Source organism: Bolinopsis microptera, chromosome 7, assembly GCF_026151205.1.
Source record: "Bolinopsis microptera isolate Bmic1 chromosome 7, MBARI_Bmic_1.0, whole genome shotgun sequence".
NCBI classification, from domain to species: domain Eukaryota; kingdom Metazoa; phylum Ctenophora; class Tentaculata; order Lobata; family Bolinopsidae; genus Bolinopsis; species Bolinopsis microptera.
Window position 1 is genome coordinate 12563501 of NC_087078.1, and position 22433 is coordinate 12585933.

Here is a 22433-nt window from a genome sequence, read left to right on the forward strand (position 1 = left end):
GCTACCGCGTAGTTAGCCTTTGCTTGTGTAATTGTACATTATTATCTAACACAGAGGTTCCACAGATTGCTGGTGTTGTCTACAGGCCCCCTAGTGGTGATATTCTAGATGCACTTGCTGAGCTTGACGTGTTGATGAAATTCCTACCGTCTAATAATGTAGCCTTGACAGGTGACTTCAATGTTGATCTTTTGGCCCAGGGACGAAACATAGCTGAATTTGAACAAACTATCTACAGTAACAATTTAATCCCTTTGATATCGATTGCCACCCATGCCAAGCCGGGTTGCAACGAAAGCTTAATTGATAATATTTTAGTGAACTCTACTGAGCGTGTGTTAGGATCTGGAATTCTTGAATCCAAGATTTCCCATCATAACCCAATCTTCTGTTTCATATCGTGTAATACTAAAGAGAGTCCAAATGATACCAAACTTAAACCTAAGTATGATTACTGTGAGTCTAATATAGAAAGCTTCCTTAATGATATTGGAAGGGATATCTACCGATCGAACTTTTCGTATGATGAGGAAGGTTTTGAAAAATTTGTCGAAACTGTCCATGAAAAAATCGAACTGAATTTCAAATTGGACTCTACTGCTGGTTTTCAATCAAAACGCAATAGATTGATGAATCCATGGATCACTTCTGCGTTAATTAAATCTGTGTTTACTAAAGGCTTTCACTACAAGCGATGGAAGGCTTCGTGTACCAAAATCAACCCATTAGGTGAGGAAACTTTATATCTTAAGTATAAGGAGTATCGTTCTATCCTAAACAAAGCTATAAAATCTGCGAAAAAAGCTCACTATGGAAAAAAATTTGAACTTGCTAAAGGAAATATTAAAAAAACCTGGGAATTGATTAACGAACTCCGGGGTAAATCTAAAAAAGATATAAAAGCATCATTCTTAATTGATGGTCGAATTGTAACTGAACGCCGTGAGATTGCTAACGGATTTAACATCTACTTCTCGTCTATTGCTCGTAATCTTAATTCAAAAGTTCAATCTTCTGTACCATCTCGTACGGTAACTGATGGCAATTTTATTAAGACGAAGTTTAAACAATACCTCAAGGGCAGAGAAAGAATAGTGAACTCTTTTTTTCTCAGCCCCTGTGACGAGGAAGAGATAAGTAAAATCATTGGTAGCCTTGAAAATGGGAAGGCAAGTGATATCTCTGTTAAAGTCTTAAAAAAGAGTGTAAATTATCTGTCTAGTGTCTGGTCATATCTCTAGATTCTTTAATTGGTTCTTGGACAATGGGGTCTTTCCAAACAAGCTTAAAACGGGCTCTATTACACCAATTTATAAAAAAGGAGACTCACGATGCCTTGATAACTATCGACCTGTTTCTACATTACCGATATTTGGAAAAATACGTGAAAAAATAATCTATAATAGGTTATATAATTACCTCAGTGCTATGAACGTGATTTATGATCGACAATTTGGTTTTAGAAAACAACACTCAACATCTCATGCCGTAAACTATTCTGTCAATAAAATACTTAATGAGATTGAACAGAAAAATCATGTAAATGGAATATTTATTGATCTAAGTAAAGCATTTGACACAATTGAGCACGATAAACTCCTGCATAAACTTGAACACTATGGAGTAAGAGGTATTGCACTGAAAACTCTTGCTAGCTATCTAACAAACCGTAGCCAAGTAACTTCTTTTCAAACTGAAAAGTCGGACAAGTGTTCAGTTGAGTATGGTGTACCCCAGGGGTCAGTGTTAGGACCTCTACTATTTCTGATTTATATAAATGATATTGTGAGCTCCTCAAGCTTGGCTGAATTCGTCCTGTTTGCTGATGATACAAATATTTTTGTGATAGGTAGTTCAGCACAGGAAGCTTTTGAAAAAGCTAATCATGTAATGAAACAAGTCAGTAACTATATGGAGTCTAACAAGTTACATATAAATGCAGGGAAAAGTTGTTATATGCATTTTCAGCCAGGTTTGTCAAGAGCAACACAGACCTGTGCCAGAACACGGCCCTTTAACAGGAATCTAACGATTTTAATAGATGGCAAAAAGCTAGAAAAAGTTCAATGTACAAAGTTTCTTGGGGTGATAATAGACGAACAGCTAAGCTGGGAACCACATCTTAATCATTTATCTTTAAAGCTGAACTCCAGTATTGTATCGATTAAGAGAATTTGCAAATTCATTCCCAAATCTGAATATTTGAAACTATACAATGCTCTTTTTATGTCACATCTTAGCTATTGTATAAGTTGCTGGGGTGGGATCCCTAAACATAAGCTGAATAAAATCTTTGCAATTCAAAAACGATGTATAAGACTGCTATTTGGTAACATTCCCAATTTTGATCATAAAGAATACTATTTAACCTGTGCACGTTCAAGAACTTATAACGAACATATGGCTAGCAAGAACTACTGTCTTGAACACACTAAACCGCTATTCACCGAGCAGAAAATTATGAACCTGGAGAATCTGCACATGTACCATACATTTATGGAATTATTCAAAATTCTTAAATTTGATGTCCCCCAGTCGATTAAAGATCTTTTCAAGTTCTGTCCTAGAAATGAAAAACTTCGTCTGATTGTCCCATTACTGAGGTTAGATATCTCCCAACAAAACTTTTTGTACACCTCTACGAAAATTTGGAATGACCTCAGCCCCTATGTATTCGAAATATGTGATGCTAATGTAGATGGGTTGATAATCCCGGGTTCTTCCAAGAATTCAGACTTATCAGCTTCGTCAGGTGTTATTAAATCTAACCTTAAAAAGCACTTGCTATCCCTCCAAAATCGAGATGACCCTAATACATGGTAACTAATCTATATTATATCTCAAACTCTACATCCGGTACGGCTATGCACACATGATATCTCTCTCTGCCATGAAACATGGCTAACCTTTTAAACTGTGATTCAAAACCTAAAGCTAAACTAAAACTCATCTGGGCTCTCCTTTGTCACCAAACTAAACCAATAAGTAATTTAAGATTATTATATTTTTCTATATTTGTATACTGTAATTAGTATATTGACGTAGTGGATGGTTGAGGGGGTTTCAAGCACAGGTCACTCTCAAATCCTAAAGATAAGCAGTGGCCTTCGGCACTTGAAACCTCTTCAAACCTCCCCTGATTTATTTATTATTGATATTGTTTGATTGTGCCGTAAAAATAAATATTTGTTTTATTAATATTTGTTTTATTATTATACAAGTACACCATGGAGGATGATCTGAATTTGACCCGATCTCAGAAGAAAATCAAGGATTTCAACTACGAAGAAAAGGAAGATGTAGAGGGCTGTACTGAAAGATGGTTCACTTCGATGGCAAGAGAACTGAAATTAGAAAACTTCGAAATTCGTGGAAATATGGACCAGGAAATACTCATGTCTCCGTCTATCTATAAAAGGTATATGGCAAACTGGGTTATGCAAGCAGCAGACCTCGTACGACGGCAGAGTAGTCAAATGAGCGCTATGATGGAAATCGTTGAGTGCCTCAAGACGGAAGCACTAGCAGACAAGGAAAAGATGGTCAGGTTGCAGGACCAGTTGCTAGTGCAGAAGGACGAACAACTACAGTTGTTTAAGACCTCAGTTGAAGAGACAGTACAAACAACGGTGGAGACAGGAATTAAGAGCTACAGTGCAGCTGTACAAGACAGCACAAGTGGCGCGGTCTGCAACAGTAAAATTCTGAAGAATGTAATGAAGAGTGTGGCTGCAGAGGAGGACAGGAGCAAGAATCTGATAGTGTTTGGTCTGAAAGAAGAGGATGAAGAACAGCTATCAGCTCTGGTAACCGCACTATTGGAGGAGATCGGGGAGAAACCTCATTTTGAAGCGACTAGAGTCGGCTGGAAGAGGCCAGGTACGGCTATCCGACCAGTCAAGATCACCGTCCCAAGCTCAACAGCAGTTCATCAGATTCTGATGAAAACAGGGAGACTGAAGATGGCTGATGCACACAAAAATGTATGGATCTGTCCTGATAGATCCAGTGAAGAGCGTGCAGCAAGGAAGAACGTGGTAACTGACCTGAAGAAGAAGAGGGCTGAACAGACTCATCTCGACCACTACATCCGTAACGGGAAGGTCTGTAGCCGGGTTAAGAAGACACCATGATGACGTAATTCATGTTTCTCGGACACCACCAAGTATAATATGTACTTGTAGGGGTATTTTAAGAGTTAACGGACGTTATCTGTATTTGAGAGACAATTATATTATATACATACATTATTATTTGATTGTTTCACACTTTTCACATTTCATAATTTTATTACTAGGTGGAGGTGATGTTATTGAGACTTTGGGCGGCCAAAAAACTCTTGTTCTGAAAGTTGTCCTCTGTACTTGTTTCACTGACCCACGCTTTTTAGCATTTATACATTTCGGCCCATTTTATATGTTTGTTCGAATTGCTGTACATTTGTATACTTGCTATTTTGTAAAAAGTTTCAAATCATTATCAATTTTTAAAACCGCCATATAAAATATAATTACTTGGGCTCTGTTGAATCTCATCCGCTCTGCATTTCTGCCGAATAGTATCGGTTTCAAAGGTCGACAGTAAGTTATTTTTATATTTTTATTTTCTTTCTTACGTGTAGGGTAGAGTGGGCTAATTTTTAACATTTTGGACGATTGGATTTTATCCCCGGATAATAACAGACATTGTGTAATGTTGACCTGTTCTTATGAGTTATGCAACTGAAACCAATGTCATGTTCTCAAATCAAGGACCATTAAGTCAGTGTCCAAAATAACCCCACCTTTTTTGGAGCAAATTTGTTTAGGTATCGTGACATTATGTTATGGTAAATTAATTTGTTTCATATCAGATAAAGCATTATTTCAAACATTAAGACGAGTTTTTAAGCATCTATCACAATATCCTAATTGATCCCATCGATATTTCTGGTGGGGTTATCTTGGACATGTCTCATTTTCTTGCTAAAAATTACTTTCTAAATACCAAATTTTATTAATGAAGACATTCACATACCTCTGGATCACTGGATGCTACAAGTAAGCAATACAATAGGTACCCAATTTTATGACATAGTACTTTAAAACAGCTGAAATAATCCGGATTATAATCACCACTCGAATTTATGTCCAATATGACTTCATTCCACTTCTATAACTTTAAACTTATAGCTATAGTAGCCTATAGCTATTAAACAGCTATTTAACCTAGGTTAAACGAGTCCATTAAATCGAATCTGACGTCACATTTGTACAGCTGACCACGCGTGTTTCGGAGTATAAAAACACGAGTTTTGTGATGGGTCTTTTAACGGCTTCTAAACGTTTTGTTGTAATAGTTAGATCTCTTGTGAGCAGAGGCACATATTAGGTGCGATGGGTGCGGGATCGCACAATTTACCGTTTTCCGCACATTTCCGCATAATTTATTGTTTTCCGCAAATTTCCGCAAATTTTGTAATTTTCTGCATATTTCCGCATAATCTAGCATTTTCCGCGTAATTTCGCATAATTTTGAAATTTTCGCGTTAAGATTTTCGAGTGTAAAAACCAAAATATGTTAAAAGTCGGGCCCTTTTAGGACCGTGACTCAGGCCCTTTCGGGACCCTGACCCAGGCCCTTTCGGGACCGTGACCCAGGCCCTTTTGGAACTCATACCTAGGCCACGTGACCCAGTTACCACGTGACCCAGGCCCTTTCGGGACCGTGACCTAGGCCCTTTCGGGACCGTGACCCAGGCCCTTTCGGGACCCTGACCCAGGCCCTTTCAGGACCGTGACCCGGGCCCTTTTGGAACTCATGCCTAGGCCACGTGACCCGGTTACCACGTGACCCAGGCCCTTTCGGGACCGTGACCCAGGCCCTTTCGGGACCGTGACCCAGGCCCTTTCGGGACCGTGACCCAGGCTGTTATGGAACCCTCGTCGTTACCGTACTTCGATTATAGTGTATCAGTTATCACTCGTAACTTCACCACATCACAACGTCATGTAGCGTTGGCTTTATAGTGGGCTTAATGGATCTTGGATCAAATGGTTCACAAGTACTGACGATCAATGCCAACAAGCGTGTCACATATTTGCGATCACGCATGGGATCTGATCGACTCTATCAAGAGGCGTCTTCAAATAACTGTCTCCTGATCTCTATCAGATCAAGTCACTGTTCTCAGATAGGTTCAATCATGGTCTTACTCTTAGTAAAGAACTACACCCTCAGTAACACATAAACAGGCCTATTTTTGATAAGAGCGGCGGTTATAAGTTTAGACTTTCCAAAGTCCTTGAGAAAATGCAAAAGAAAACCGCACAATTCCCGCACAAATTTCGAAAAAATCGCCGCACATTTGCCGCATAATTGGTAAAAATTTACCGCACATTTTACCTTTATAGTCGGGTGCGGTACCGCATAATTTCGATTTTTTACCGCACCTAATATGTGCTTCTGCTTGTGAGCTATTTTCACCGACCATTTTAGATGCCCCTTTTTCACTTCTATTCCGATAACCGGAACTATATGAATATTCATAACTTTGGTTGTGATTAATATTTTTGGTAATACTTAAAGCTAAGTCGTCATCGTAAAATAAAAATTGATACATTATATAGTACGGAGCTAGATAACTGATTTTAAATTTTCTCGAATAAAGTTTTCAACTAGACTGTTTCCAGTTAGTAGAATAAGAGCATACAAACAACAACAACATGGCGAACCTAGCAAGCTAGGAACGAGGGGCCGATCTCCTTTTCGTGTAGCGCTCGGCCACGGTCCTTTCGGTACAGATTTCCCTGCAGCATAGTCGGGACGCTGGCCCAGGCATATGCACTCGTGTTATTTTCGCAGCTCTAATGAAAGCCACTACCATTTACACCATGGTTTGGTGAGTGACGGCTGCCCTTCAGTTTTTGAGATTTTGGCCCTACTGGGTTTCGAACTCGCAACCTTCAGGCCAGTAGACAAGCGGATTAACCAACTAAGCCACTGAGCCACTTAAGTAGCCGCAAGTTTTCAGTATTTTATTAAAGTAACAGAGGAATGAAGATCTCTTAACGTATGTTTTTGATGACAAAAAGCTATTTACGGCTTAAAATAAAGGAAAAGAAAATATCGATTTCTAAAGGCTCCACTGCTTGATATGGTCGTAATTTAATGAATGAAAGGTCAGTAAGTGGCGACACATGCTCTGAAATATTCTCAGGTAAAAGGAAGTTACAATTCACGTGAAATTTGACGTATTCGCGCTTTGTTTTTACTTACTTAATTTGAGTACTTTTTAAGTCATTTAAAGTGTCGGAGCTTGACGTTGTTTCTGTCTCATGTTATTTCTGCTCGGCCCTATTTTCCCTTTGTTATAGCAGTGTATTTAACAGAGCATGCAGGGTGTGTTTTATTGGTTCACTTTACTAGTTACTACTGTCAGACTGGGCCCATCAAGAATGCAGAAAACGACTGTATAACAGTCCCATTACCCTCCGTTTGTCTGGGAATCTCTTTCGTCCTTACTCTAGCTGGACGGCCAGCTACTGCAGTCTGCACCGTACTATAAATGGGTCCCTGATGTCAAGCGAGCTTGTCAGGCTCGTTATTTATAATTATATCGGGATGTGAGGTTCTATTAACAAAGTTACAACGAATTCTTCATGTAGTGCATTCTGGGTTTGGACAGTTTAAAATATTTCCATCACGTTACATTACATAATTCTCAATAAATGTAATAGATTTGTAGTGTTGTAATTAATTTACGATCTGGATCATACTATCAAAGACCACGTCTCACGTCCCTGTACCAATCACTAAAAAAGTAGTAAAATATAGCTAGCGCGTTGTATTTTTATTGAAATTTGCATACCAAACCAAACCGCACTGAAACATATTGCAATGGTTGCTGTATCATGTATGGTTGTGTTTTCAATTTGTAAATAAAATTCGGAGCTCTCGCCAAACCAGTTCAATTTTATGCATATTTCGTAAATTTATTGCTTTTACTCTAAAAAGCTACTGGTTGTAATGTCTAGTGCTAGCTAGGACTAGATATTGCGTTTACACTATCGAGTGTGGCGAGTTGAACATATGATTTTATTTGAAACTTTTACAAAATATATATATATGTTATATACACATTATACATGTATAGGTATATTTTTTGCTCTCTTGAGCGGTGAGTGGGTTGATCATATTTGGTCCCTTCAGCTCAGGGTGGTCCCCACAGCTCAGGGTGGTCCCCACAGCTCAGGGTGGTCCCCACAGCTCAGGGTGGTCCCCACAGCTCAGGGTGGTTCCCACAGCTCAGGGTGGTCCCCACAGCTCAGGGTGGTTCCCACAGCTCAGGGTGGTCCCCACAGCTCAGGGTGGTCCCCACAGCTCAGGGTGGTCCCCAAATTGAGGTTTGTTCTTCAAAGCCCTAAAACCATAAATAACATGAAGACTTTGTTGTAACTTTGTATGATCATAAGCATTAATACGTAGCGATTTTTGATTGAGTGCTCCACAACTGAGATATGAGGTTGACCATGACTGCACGTCACGAAATTGTTTACTGTTAACATCTTGAAAGAGCTAAGAGCAACCTTTTAAAAGTTGTGTTTCAACTTTGAGATGAAGCGGATGAAAGCTTTAAGTTTAAGAGAAGATGTTTTTAGGTTCTCAACAAATAAAGGGCATATTAATTATTATATTAGTTGAAATGGCCAAATTGATACCTGTACACAATTTTAACTTAAGATTAGAGCAACGTGTTAAGGACTGGTAAGCTGGTAATATGCAAGGTTATTATTTAATAGATTTAATAGATTTAGGACACGTACCTTTCTCGACGTCAGTATAAGGATATAAGATCGATTTTTGTGAAACGTTCCAATTACTTTGATATGAAAAAATTGCAATAGTTTAACATAATCTGGTCACGTTCCGGTCACGTGATGCACCAGTAATCAGAACTTTGATGATTGTGACCGGCACAATCATCAAAGTTCTGATTACTGGTGCATCACGTGACCGGCACGACCGGCATGATCGGCACAATGTGCCGACTATAATTGATATAAAGGCAATCTAATAGTTGACAAAGTGGCTCATTACAACTTCTTTTACTGAGGTGGTTAGTTCTAAGATTCGGTTTTGGTTAAGCATTAATTTGTGCGATTAAAGTAGTAAGGGGTTCTTGCGAAGCGCACCTGGTTTTAAAATAAATATGGATGTCAATGGAAATTGTTTGATCTTCAATTTGTTATCAACTCATCGTGATATCTTATCCATCTCTACTATAATTCAGAGAATTGTTTTTGTACAATGTACACTGTACGACCGCCCACGTGCAAATCAGACGAAAAATATGAACTTGCGTAGTAACCATGGTAACGAGGATTGTTACACGCACGTGCACGTGCAATGATTGTTTTGACGTCATTTTGATGATATTACGCTGTGTTTAGTACGAGCAACATTTTAATTGGCTGTATCTTCGGTGGTGCAGGATATTTTTTGACGCGATCTAAACTTACTAACAAAAAGTACTATTAGCTTCCTCCCTGTGACCACGGGTTTTCTAGTCTTACTTATAATTCAGAGAATTATTTCTGTACACTGTACACTGTACGACCGCCCACGTGCAAATCAGACGAGAAATAGGAAGTTGCGTAGTAACCAATAACCATAGTAACGAGGATTGTTACACGCACGTGCACGTGCAATGAATGTTTTAACGTCATTTTAATCGGTTTTGTTTATATAACGCTGTGTTTAGTACGAGCAACATTTTATTTGGCTGTATCTTCGGTGGGGATCAATACTTTTTGACACGATTAAAACTGACTTCCAAAGAATACTATTAGGTTCCTCCCTGTGACCACGGGTTTTCTAGTATTCTATAATGTACATATAATATAGAGTTCAACATTCCCAATGAATCACTCATTACATATGACTTATGAGACACACCCCTTCAGCATGAACAGCATATGGGAGGAGATAAGACAATCTATTGACCCTGAGATTGACAGAGTTTTTCTAAACGTGTTAGGAGGACTGTTCATTAGTTGCAGCATACTTGGGATAACATTCAATATCACAGCTTTCTTCTTTTCGTCAAACAGAACTACCAACTTTAAATTTAAAGTTGTCTTGAAAGCTGCTGCGTGCATCGACATATTGATCTGTTTTCTCGCTCTCTTCATAGCACTGTCCTTTTTTGACGGAAGACGGCCTGCTGCTTTTTCAAATACGACATTTTGTCAAGTTTGGGGATTTCTGTGGAGCTTCGTCGCTAAAATGTCAGTCAATATCGTCTCCGTCAGCAGTTTAATGCGGGTTGTCAACATTTACAACCGTTCTCTTTTGAATATGACTGTGATGGAGATCATAATAATTGTTAGTGCAATCATTTTGCTGTCGATAGAATCGCTCCCCTTCATGTTTGGAGAAAAATACAGCTATGTTGAAGCAATTGGAGCCTGTGTTCCTGACCTAGTCCTAACAAACATGGGTCCTCTCTCCCTGAGGTCCTTGTGCCTTTCCTACGTCCCTTTTCTGTCTTACCTTCTCCCGTTCCCCATCATATTGTCCTGCTACTTAATCAGCTCCTACATGGTTATTCAACAAAAAAAGAACATTAAGAAATACCAGATACGGGGAGGGGGTCGGCACCGGCCCCATTTCCACGGTAGTGCCATCATCACAATGTCCTCCTTCATGGCCCTCTACCTTTTCTTGCAAGCTCCCTTGGCAGTGTACATTTTGTGGACAAGAATAAGGATTTTCAGTGGGTACACGATTGCAGAAGTGTTAGGGTCCCCGTGGAACTTGCCGTACCTGCCAAGCCTGGTTTACCTGCTAACAATTACCCTCAACGCAACACTAAACCCCATTATATATTATTGGCGTCTTAACGATTTCAGGAACTTCGTGCGGAATATCTTCAGGGGTTTATCTCAAGATAACGGTTCTTATCGATCAGTTGAAAGCAGAGCTGGTCTAGTAGAGCCAGCTGTAGGTGCCACAGGGGGAGCAGACAACACCCCACCCCTGCTGCTCATAACTTGTAGAATAATCGATCAACTTTTTGAGCTGGACACTCATGTTTATTATGAAACTAATATTTAGTTTTCTGTTGAAAAAGACTTGATTCACAGGTTAGTCAGGCAGTGGCTCACACTCTGTTGATATCTCTTTAGGGAGATTTGAGGTGTCTCAACTTTACTTAGTTGAGTGTGTCCCACAACCAAGCACTTTTCCAAGAAGTCCGGCTTTATATATTATAATGATCCTGGACAAAAGTGGCGAGTAGCTCTATGTCAAAAAAATTTTAAAATTGAAAAATAAAATAAAAAAATAAAATAAAATAAAAAAAAGACTTGACAGTTTTTGGGAGTTCCAAATAATTTCTGATTATTCTGATTTTTTGCGACAAATGATACTGCACAAAAAAGACTTGATTCGCGTAGATCATTGGAAACATTTCAAAGCTGACGAGCTCCTTTTTTATCGCATCTGATGGAGGACATGAAAGAAGGACTACCAGATGTCAGAGAAGCAGTCAGATATCCGACCCTTGTTTTTTAAAGCTCTTATGAATCAAACATTCCGTGGCCATTTTACAGGTGTGCACCACGGGAATAGCTGGGCCATATCTATATCATTCAATGATACTATCAGTTAAGCTCAGGTAAAAATAATAAACAAAAATGTCTACGTCTTTAGTTTGCTCGCTCAGTTCACTCATAACTCGGTTTAAAGACATATTAGTCGATATACATCAAACCTTTTATTGTTGTGAAATGGAGAATTTGTAGTGCAAGTGGTTTATTTTTTATTAGCATATATTCGAATAAATTCCAATATATTAAATTGTATACCAGCTGTATGCACAACACGCACTGTAATTACTCATGCGTCATTTTTAAAGTGCCAATCTTATTTTAATAGTTGATAATAATATCAGACCTCAGCCTCCCGGTACAAATAACGAGTCACCAAAATTAACAAACAATTTCCCTGAATCATCCTGAATTACAATTTAATAAAGACCGAGCATCTGTCAACCTCAATCGCTGTAATAAATGACATCGCCACGCTAATTATTTTCTTTTTTCCGTGGAAGTCCACAGGCACGAGAATTTTGACAAATACCGTCGGAGTCGCCCTGAATCCGTTATTAATATTAAAACTATTTCTTCAGGATTTGTCTCTGACTGACAGTAAGGAGCTACCTCTCATTCCTCCTGTAGAGACTTCCCTGCCCGTCTCACTATTCGGCGAGGTCATACAAATATCTGAGTTCTTTCATCTGTTTGGCGATCACGTCGACTTGGAGGAAGAGTTTCCGAATGGAGTTCAGATAGGTGGGTAATTTTTCAAGTGGGATTTTGTCTCTGTGATAAAATGGAGCTAAAACAACAATTTTGTTTCCTCCTCTGACCAGTGAAATTCAAAATTTTATAGAAATCAATGGTATTCATTTTATTGATTGCGTGATAAACACATTGAGCTGTATCTAGCAACTCTATTAATAAGTCTCACACAGAAAATCCCAACTACAATCACAATTATTAAATGATCTTCAGGAGTATTGGAGAAGTCGCTGATAAACAACAAACAAGAAGGAATGTTCGGAGACCTGGTTAATTTCCTCCTCAAGCTTTGTTTTGCTTTACTAGAGGAGGAAGACGAGGAGGAGGAGAAATTAGCTCAGGTTCTTAACTTTTACTTTGCCAAACGCAATTTGGTCCCATTGCGCAATTTTATACATTATAGAAATTTAAATTCGGGAAATTTTTCATATTAGCTGTCCCTGTTAAACTTGATATAGTGTACAATGAATAAAATTGGTCAATATTGATTGAATTAACTTGTATTTATTGACATCAAATTTGATTTTCTGTTAACTTAATTCTCTTTCAGCGGTATAACTTCGCCTACTCAGCGCCAAGCTTGGACCTGAGTCAGGTGACCATGTTGCCCAGTGTCACATGGCATACCGCCGTGGAAACCAAAGAAGACGACACCCTCCCCTGGATGGGAGCTGCTCAGGCTCTATACTTCACTGATTACTATCTCGTGAGTTATTCTTGAAACAAACTTTTAATTCTAAAATTTCAGAATGACCCGTATTATAATATGTGGCTGTTATGTGTTGTTGAGGTATGTTTGAAATTCAGGAGCTTCATGATCGGCGCGGTGTTACTTTTTGTGTTGGTAGAAATCGCAAGAGAGGAATGTACTCTTAGCCATAAAATTTAGGAATCCGAATTTGTCGTGATCACGATAGGAATTTGGTTTCATACTCTACGTTAGGTAATCATTCTTAAATTTGACAAACCACCCACAGAGATGTAACAAAGCTTCCCAAGGCCCCATTTGGGAGATTTGAAGGTGTAATGTGCTCATCGTGTGTAAGGTCAATTCAATTACCCTGTCTGTAACTTCACCCTCCCAGATCCTTGTGAAATTAGCCTGAACTATAACACGTCAAACTCGATTTGCAGTCTGAGTAATGTGTGTTACTGGCCTTAGTGTACGATCAAGCATGTGGTATTTAGGATAATAAGCGTACACCCTGTGTGTGAATACCCTGTGGTACCTACTGTGATCACATACTAATCATAAAGGTAATCGGTAATACACACCCCGCCCTACACTGAATCATGAGGTAACTGTATTCTATGTTTTTATCCACGAATCCGTCATCAGCCACTAAATAGTCGGTAGCTTTGCTTTGGTAGCTCGCACTGGTATGGGCCCTAGGGTCAGATTTTGATTCTGGGTTCGATTCGTCACCGATATATTTAAAGCAAGACGTAGTAAGATGAGACTGGCTTAAATGTGAATTATTTAGTTTATTACGCCGCGCGCGCTGAACGATTTAGATGGAAAAAGCATGATATTTTTCGCGCTAATAGCACACATGTTAAATAAATTAATTCTAGCAAGTAAGGTGATCTGATCGATTACTATCTAACTTACTCCCGCTAATCAAAGCCAGATGCCATCCAAGTCCAAAGAAGGTTACAAACTATGTGTCCAGTGGTAAGAAAACGATACGACGTAACATCAATCGTCCATGATGTAATTAAAACAACCAGTAAAATGTACGATTATTTTCTGTCTGTTGAATTCTAAAAGTGAAATGTCCAGTCCAGTGTTCACCTTAGTATACGATCAAAAGACTACAGAGAATACCCCACCGTTTTAGTTCCCTCTCAATTCGTCACTTGTACAGATCATTTGATGGGAACTGGATAACATGCATTTCAATTTTTAAGTCACCATCCCCGTTTGTCACGCATATTTAATTAAGAAATAAAAGTTTTGGTCTAAATCGAATTAGATTTAAATTTTATCTTTTCAAATTACAACATCAGTCACACGTGATTAAGCTTCCAGTTTCTCGTGTAATCAGTAAAATGTTTAAAAATTGTTTGTACTTTTTCTTGAAGTCATTGATTCATCAATCACTGAACTATGACTTCTTTCTCTAGATAAAGTTCCGTGTTTTATGGTCATCATTGCTCGACTGTTCTGTACTAAATTGTTCTGTACCCACTCACTCTGTGACGAATGTTGTAGAAGACAGTTACTGGTGGAAGTAGAATTGTTGATATGTATCCTCTGTAAGTTGCTCTCAGCTCTGCCTTACGAAGGATCAGAATGATTGGGAACAGTGCAGCATTCATCAGTGTTAGGGTGAACCGTGCTATCATTAGCACTACTGACAATTTGCCTTCCATATCAAGTATAAAGAACGAGCTACAGTAAACCGAGATGCTGGATAGATACAGCAAGGATATCATAAAGACTGTGATTGTGGCATGGTTTACAATATTTTGTCGTGGGTCTGAACTTTGGCTGAAGGCTCTCCTGATGTAAACTATCTGTAAAATCACACAGACAAGCACAATTAAACACGGTAAACATAAATCTAAGACAACTAGGGCATAAATCATAAAATCATAGTTAACTAGTTTGGCAAGCGTACGAGTACCAGGTAGGGCTACAATAAATACATATACTAAAACAAATTTAAATTCGAAATAACACATCAATACATCCGAGGACGTTATGTCAATACTTATATCAACGACGGATAAAACCAAGCCTAGACAGAAAATTAAAACTAGACAAACTTTTAAAGCACACCCATTAATCTTGTAAAAGGGGTCCCAGATTGCGATCGTAAAAGATGGATTATTGACGCACGAAAGTATCATTGCTACCCGGGCTATTGCTGAACAAGCACTCCCAGTGTCCACAACAGCGATCAGAATGAAAAGGAAATTAGGAAAGAAGACAATCTTTTCCGGTCTTTGAAATAATGATATATTACCATAGAGTTCTGGATGATGATGTAAACTGCGATTGTCAGATAGATAAGGGGATCATATTGGAAGAAGATGGGGAGGATGTAGGTCGTTGGTATATAAGTGGTGGAGTCTGTTGAGTTCATTGCCTGCCTGGCGAAACTGAATGAAATATTAGTGATGAGAGAAAGATTAGTTTAGAAATTGTATTGTAATGTGAACAACTTTTAATCGTATAGAAAGGTTGACCACCATCTTAACTTTCCTAACGAACAGAAAACGAATAAAATATAATAATGGTGGGTAACGGTACTGTATGTACCCAATGGTATTGTATCTTCGCAGTAAACAAACACACCTTGTTAACCATAATATCTACTCACTCAACATATCTTGGATCTATGTATGTATCCTTACAATCAACGATCTGGGGTGCGATCACGTGACTTCATATTTATCATGTGACGAATGGGTAACAGGCAAGCTTGAGCTACTCGGCCTGAGTTTAACTTTGAGGAAACCAAGTATTCTATCATTGGAAACTAAGTTTTGACCGTCTGTCACGTCACAAGAAATGTATAAAGTTGATGGTTGCTTCTGTAGACCAGCCCAACTGGTTAATAACCGTAACTACTCCACAGGGAACACCACTTCACAAGATCCAGCTGGACAGCTACACGGTGACGGAAGTGCTGAGGCTCCATCTTCTGGGTGCTGGTGGCAGAGTTAACGGTGCTAATTACTACGGCAGGTGGAGGTTCAACCACCGGGGAATGTTCTCTGATCACGATGATCCCTGTATAGAAATCAGAAATAGAGTAAGTTGTCTTATCTAGTTATAAAGTGGTTCAGTTTTTGGCATAATATGCATATGATCATTCTGTACCTCAGTATGATCTCTATCTTTACTGATAGGTGCTAGGTAGGAACAGAACGATAATGTTTCATCTGACATATGTCATGTATATAATAATCATGATCAATGATCATGATCATCATATACTCGTAAAATAAAGTGATCAGCTGTTAGGATATCTCCAGTGTGAAGTTCGATAAGATCTTGATAATATCTAATTCAGGACCCGAGTCTGCTGAGAATGTTGACAATATCCAATGTGTTCGATCTGCCGCCTGCCAGCAAACTGACTATACTGTCCACGCTCATCAATGAAGTTCTCACTTTCGCGCAGGTATTTTTGCCTCCAAATTTAATTTGTAATTTGGGTCGTAATTTGTATCGTGTTAAATACTTCTAAGATATGTACAAATTCTGTTTTATTCTGATTGCGATTGAAACTTACATCTAATGTCCTAATGATGACCTCTCAAAGAATTAAACCCGTTCTGCCACAGTTTCGAGAGATTATCGAGGAGGCTGTGGATGGGTCCCGTGATGCTAAGAAAGAGTGGAAAAGTTTCGGATCTGAAATTCAGAAAAAAGAAAAGGAAGAAGCTGCTACAAGGTATTTGTATACTGGTAATGACACTGAAATAAGCTCTGTTTAATCCCTTACTTAGTCTAACTTAATTAATTCCTATATCTGGAAAAAAGTTACTAAAATTCAACACATTTGTAATGTTACTTGGCTTATGATATGTTATGATGTTATCTTAAACATGTCCCATCTATCAGATACAGAGAATGGATAGCATCTCGTATCAAGATAAAGGAAGACAAGAAGAAGAAGAAAAAAGGTCGGCTGAGTGAGCTACAAGGGAAAGATGCGGACACTTCGCTCGAGAGTGATCGATCAATGGCTGAAACTGAAACTGATGTTTCAATGGCAGCTGGTTAGTTTTTGCATGACTGCTGTATCAATATCGTTTATAAATGTTTGCCAACTCTTGCCTCAGCTTTGAATTTTTGCTTTTTAAACGAATTTGTGCTTTATTTATTGTGATTATTTTTTAAATGGCAAAACTTTTTAGGTATTACCTATACAATTTATAGTCACTATTATACTGTGTACTGCATTTCAGAGAACGAAGACGAGCCAAAACCATCTGACAAAACTTCAGAGGAACGTGAAGAGGAGAGAAAGTTAAACGAACTGCAAGAACACAACTTTTACATAGCTTTCCGAGAAATCAGCTGCAAAATGAAAGTAAACCCTCTAGGCATGGACCGGTACTTCAGGAAATACTGGTCGTTCCACAGCGTTCCTGGAATTTTTGTAGAGGAGAGCAGCCTTGATATTCGCACTTTGTATCCAGATGGACTTATGAAGAAAGATGCAAGCTCCAAGGAGCTGCTAAATGGGCAATATCAACTAATATCAGCCTCACAGTTACACTACGACATGAAAACTAACGGTATAAAAGAAGAGGATATTATCAATGAAGGGGAATACTTCGTAAATCAGACAACTTCATTACCAGTGCCAGGGGATAAGACAGCAGGAGGTTTAGCGAAGCAACCAAATATAATTTCAATCATCGACCCAGTCTCTATGAGCACGGAGGAAATTGTTCAGTTAAAGCTACGCGAAGCAACCCAGAAACACGGTGAAACACCAGTGACATACACTAAACTCTGCTCCACACCAGGATTTAAACTGCTGACTCGAGACCAATCCTCGTGGTGTCACCTTCGTACTGATACTGAAATACGAGACTTGGTAAAATGTATGAACCCTCGAGGAGAACGAGAAAAAGATCTCATCGACAACATCAACAACGATTTGAATAGGATTGTAAATGATATCGAGACAGTACCTCCTCTCCAGAGATGTGATCCCAATGAGGATAGTGGTGACCAGACGCCGGACGAGGACGAGACTGAGGAACAGAAAACTGCTCGTCAGATTCTGAAGAAAACTTCCTCCGAGAAACTCATTGAAGCCAGTCTCCGTGAGCAGATCTGTGATTTAGAAAACAGAATTTTTGAGGCCAACTTTGGTTCGGTGAAGGTTAAAAACAGGATGGCATGGCGGCAGGAGATTGAAGATTTCTGGTTGGACGACTCCGTCAAGTGTAAAAACACAGAAGGCGATGTTCCCGAGATTCCAAAACCAATTGTTCACCAGCGACTGATGGCTTTAAGAGCTTCGCAGCAATCCAACCAATCTACGGAAGACGATGCCTCGTCCCTAACCTCCGGCAGTTCAACGGTCGTTTGCAGACGATCTATCATACTCAAACTCACTCAAGCTATTCTATCTGTTGAGAAAGGTGTCCCAGCTAAGTACTTGACGTTGCCTCTGGGAGATAATCCTGTTGGAAGAGCCAAATCTGGAACACAGAGCTACAAGATTGAGGGAGAAGTTGATCAGATCAGTCGGTGGAGAGAGAGTCTGGCTGCGTGCACCAGTCTCTCCCAGATCCTGCTCCACATCTCAACTTTTGATAGCAGTATCATGTGGAGCAAATCCATCCTGAAAACTAACTGCAGAATTTGTCGTCGTAAGAGCGATCCAGATAAGATCTTGTTGTGTGATGGCTGTGACCGAGGCCAGCATCTCTATTGCATGAAACCAAAGCTTAAATCTATTCCGCCTGGGAAATGGTTCTGTTCAGCCTGTAAACCAAACACTAGAACGACAAGAACGAGGAAAGTTAAAATTGTTGAAGTGAGCAGTGAGGAGGAAGACGAGGAGGAGGAGGAGGAGGATGAGGATGAAGAAGGAGACAGTGAAAATGAAGAGGGGAGTGAGGATGAGAACAAGGGGTCACGAGAGCAACTTCCCCGAACAAGATCCAAACGAAAAAATGCCGCCACCTCCAATCAGCCTTCTAAAAATGTCCCGTTAGCGGACAAGCTAAAACTCTGTCAGCAAATTGTGAACATCATGCAAGAAGACGAAAATGGCTGGCCATTTTTGTACCCTGTGGATGGCGCGCAGATCCCAGATTATTACAAAATTATACCCAACCCCATGGACTTGAGCACTGTCGAGAAAAAGCTCAAATCAAACAGATACCGAAAGTTAGACACTTTCATAGAAGACGTAAATCAGATATTTTTGAACTGTCAGCATTACAATCAAAGTCGAGCCCCAGCGTACAAAGCTGGAGTGCGACTCCAGAAGCTTTTCACCAAGAAGGTGACCGAATTTGGGTTAAACTAATGTTTTTTTCTTAAACTTAACTTCAAATAAACCGTTTAATTTATTATTCATTATTGAATTGTTTTTTATGTTTTCGTTTCAAATCCACATGATAAAGCTGATTGCTTAACTTAAATTCAGTTATTCCGTTAATCAAATCATACTATTACTAACGATAGACCTCAGATATGCATAACATACCTATTTCATTGATATTGATATTGTTAGCCAGAGTTTGCCAGCCTTTGCAGAAATTCTGATGAGTCTTCTTTCTAGCATGAAAATAGCGTCAATTTTTTAAAACTGTGATGAATTGACCTACCAGATGTTCCCATTGAATTTGATTATATTTTACATTTCGAAGGGCACTGATTATTGGTTTTGTTTGATCATTTCCATTGGTTGTTTGCTTCTCGCATTATATGTGACGTGTTCCCTGCCGGCTCTCCGGAGTTGACAATTTTCAAATGTTTAGTAAATGATAGGAGTTTTTTCTTAGGCTGCATATGAGTATTACTATAATGTTTAAATATGCATTTATCATCATCTCTAAAATGATAGTATGTGTAATATTAAAGCTATTTGTCAAGCTTGAAATTAAATCAAATTAATGTGAATTGAGATGATGTTTTCTTTGTAGCAAACTGAAATGCAGATTTATTGTTCAGCTTCTAGAAGGATTATCAATTTGCAATAATTGCGCTTCTCTCATTGCACATTGCTCAAAGTCAATGCTCATGACCAATGACAGAATCTTAACGTATCAATTGGATGTTTTAAATTAAGAATTCGGAATAGCTATCCCTCCGACTACGAACATTAACAATTAACATCCCCAATAACACAATACAAGAAAGATAACGTTGATTGCTCTCACGTCATCTCGACCCATAATGGCTGTCGGGAATTAAGGGGGGGGGGGGGGGGGGGGGGGGGGTTCATCCTGATTTTTCTGTGAAACTTGGTTTCGAGATAGAAGTTGACCAACAAACTAGGACCAGTGACCAAACTTTTGAGGGGGTCCCGGACCCCAACCGCCAAACGGTGCCCGCGGGGCAGCCACGCCCATATTTGGTCCAAATCAGGCCCAATTTAGCCAAATACCCTGAACATGCCCAAAACCCAGATTTTAGGTGCTATACTTGTAGCTAGTGGTCCCCTGAACTCGTATATGAATTTTTTCCGTTCACCCTTTTGTAAAAAGGCAATAGTGAAAGGTTACGAATGGACGTTTTTGCAGAAAAACGTGGATTTTGGAGATAGCGGTAGGCGGGTCTGAATATGTTGTCATCTGTCCTTCCGTCCGTTACCATGACAACCAGCGCGCAGTACAGCGCACGAGGATTGCTTGCGGAGATGTGATGTATAGATAGCCTGTGGTCAATGAATGCGCGGCGCGACTGTGTTTCGATGTACTTAACGGTGTAATGTATAGTATTAATTAATGATTAGGTTATAAGCGGGCCAAGCCCAATTTGTACGTGGCATGTGTAATATAGTGTACTGATGTGTATCAATATTATTATTATGAAGTGAGCTGATTGGAGCTTATATTTATAGTTATAGTGAACGGAAATCTAGCGTCCGCCAAAACGAAACAACGGGCGCAATTCTTGTTATTAATGAATAAGATTGGACAAAAAATGGCTGAGTTATGAGCTAAAAACTATATGCCCATATTTGGGCATACGCACTAAATTTGATCGATTTTGGCCCATAAATTGGTCAAATATCAATATTTTTGAATGAAACTAACTTTATATGAAAGGTAAGCCTAAACTACACATTCTCTATGATTATCAGCTCAATATCTACCTAACTGTGGATTCTGAGTTCAAATAATCACAAAAAATGAACAAAATCGCCCATATCTCAGTTCGCGATATTTGCAAAACTGACTTCGCTCATAACAATAGAACTCAATAGGGTTTCAATATTTTTTCATGAAATTTTCAGAATCAACGTAGAATTATCTCATGACCTTAAGTTTTGGGACAGAATTAAAGGTCCCCCCCCCCCCCTTAAACAGAAATTAAACGGGAATTAAACATGAAATGACCAAGGAGAACACTAACGAACCCGTCTTGGTAATACACTTACAGCAATTCATAAAGCCTAAAGACGATCAGAACTCTAAAAATTGAGAGAATGCTATAAAAATAAATTCTTAAAGATTAACCGCTTTACAATTTCACGAAAGAAAAATCGAATATAATAATTTAAATACGAGTTAAAAATTCTTGGAGATGAGTTAATGACGATGAGTAGGAGACGGGACTACGGGAGGTGATTACTAGGACTTCTATTCAGGAGGATGTCGAAGGTGAAAGGATTCTGTGAGGTACTTTCCAAATTCTGTTGCATGGAATGAGTTCATGATGGCCCCATATTCTTTGAGCATTATGAGGCTTTCAAGGTTATCTGAAAGGTTGGACCGGAGGGAGTTGTAGCTGGGGCATTCATTTATGACGTGGTCCTCGGTTTCAAGGATAGGTGTTTCAAAGAATGGTAGTTCTTTCTCAATCCTCAGATCGTGACTGCTAGATCGAAGTTTCGCAATGTTAGCTCTTTTGTGTTTTGACCCTGCATGGGAGCTGTAAGTATAGTTTTTCACCAAACTCAGCTTTGACCGCAGTGTAGAATCAAGAATGACATTTTAGGCTAGTTGTGAAGATCCTTCTTCCAGTGGTTAACAAATGTTTCGTATATGTGTTCACGAGCCGCAAGGGTGTGGGGTAGGTGTGGCTTAGCGACAGTGCTCGTCTTGATGATAGTAGACCATGCATCATACCACATACCAGGTAAGGTTCAGTTGTTTCTGTTCTTGAAATGTATGGTGCAAGAGGGTGTTCACGTTACCTATATACCGCTTGTGATGCTCTACAGAAATAGGCAATACATTGAGGGAGGACGGTTACTGTCCAGGGGTTTCTAACTGTATCTCCGTAGCAGACTGCAGAAGTTGTTATTTGCCTTTTTGTGGCCGACACCCAATATCCATTTAAGAATTTTCAAGTGAGTAGTTTCAAAAGCATCTTTTGCTGCTGCTTCGGGAAGACTCGCTTCTTCATTCTTGATTTTTCGAGAGGATGGCTTT

General features: G+C 39.2%; 2 protein-coding genes across 2 annotated transcripts in view; one reads left to right on the forward strand and one right to left on the reverse strand.

The window, feature by feature from the left end:
• LOC134818510 (glutamine-rich protein 2-like) overlaps positions 1–7731 on the reverse strand; it is a 103482-nt gene extending 95751 nt beyond the window's left edge. The window contains exon 1 of the mRNA XM_063828107.1: positions 7702–7731. The gene's annotated coding sequence lies outside the window, so the exon portion shown is untranslated. The remainder of the gene's footprint in view (positions 1–7701) is intronic.
• LOC134818509 (bromodomain adjacent to zinc finger domain protein 1A-like) overlaps positions 1–20028 on the forward strand; it is a 32826-nt gene extending 12798 nt beyond the window's left edge. The window contains exons 10-17 of the mRNA XM_063828103.1: positions 12173–12335; positions 12558–12685; positions 12895–13050; positions 15932–16108; positions 16370–16480; positions 16644–16753; positions 16924–17081; positions 17271–20028. Coding sequence (XP_063684173.1) covers positions 12173–12335; positions 12558–12685; positions 12895–13050; positions 15932–16108; positions 16370–16480; positions 16644–16753; positions 16924–17081; positions 17271–19357 — 3090 coding nt within the window. The 3' untranslated portion in view covers positions 19358–20028. The remainder of the gene's footprint in view (positions 1–12172; positions 12336–12557; positions 12686–12894; positions 13051–15931; positions 16109–16369; positions 16481–16643; positions 16754–16923; positions 17082–17270) is intronic.
• The last annotated feature ends 2405 nt before the right edge of the window (positions 20029–22433 follow it).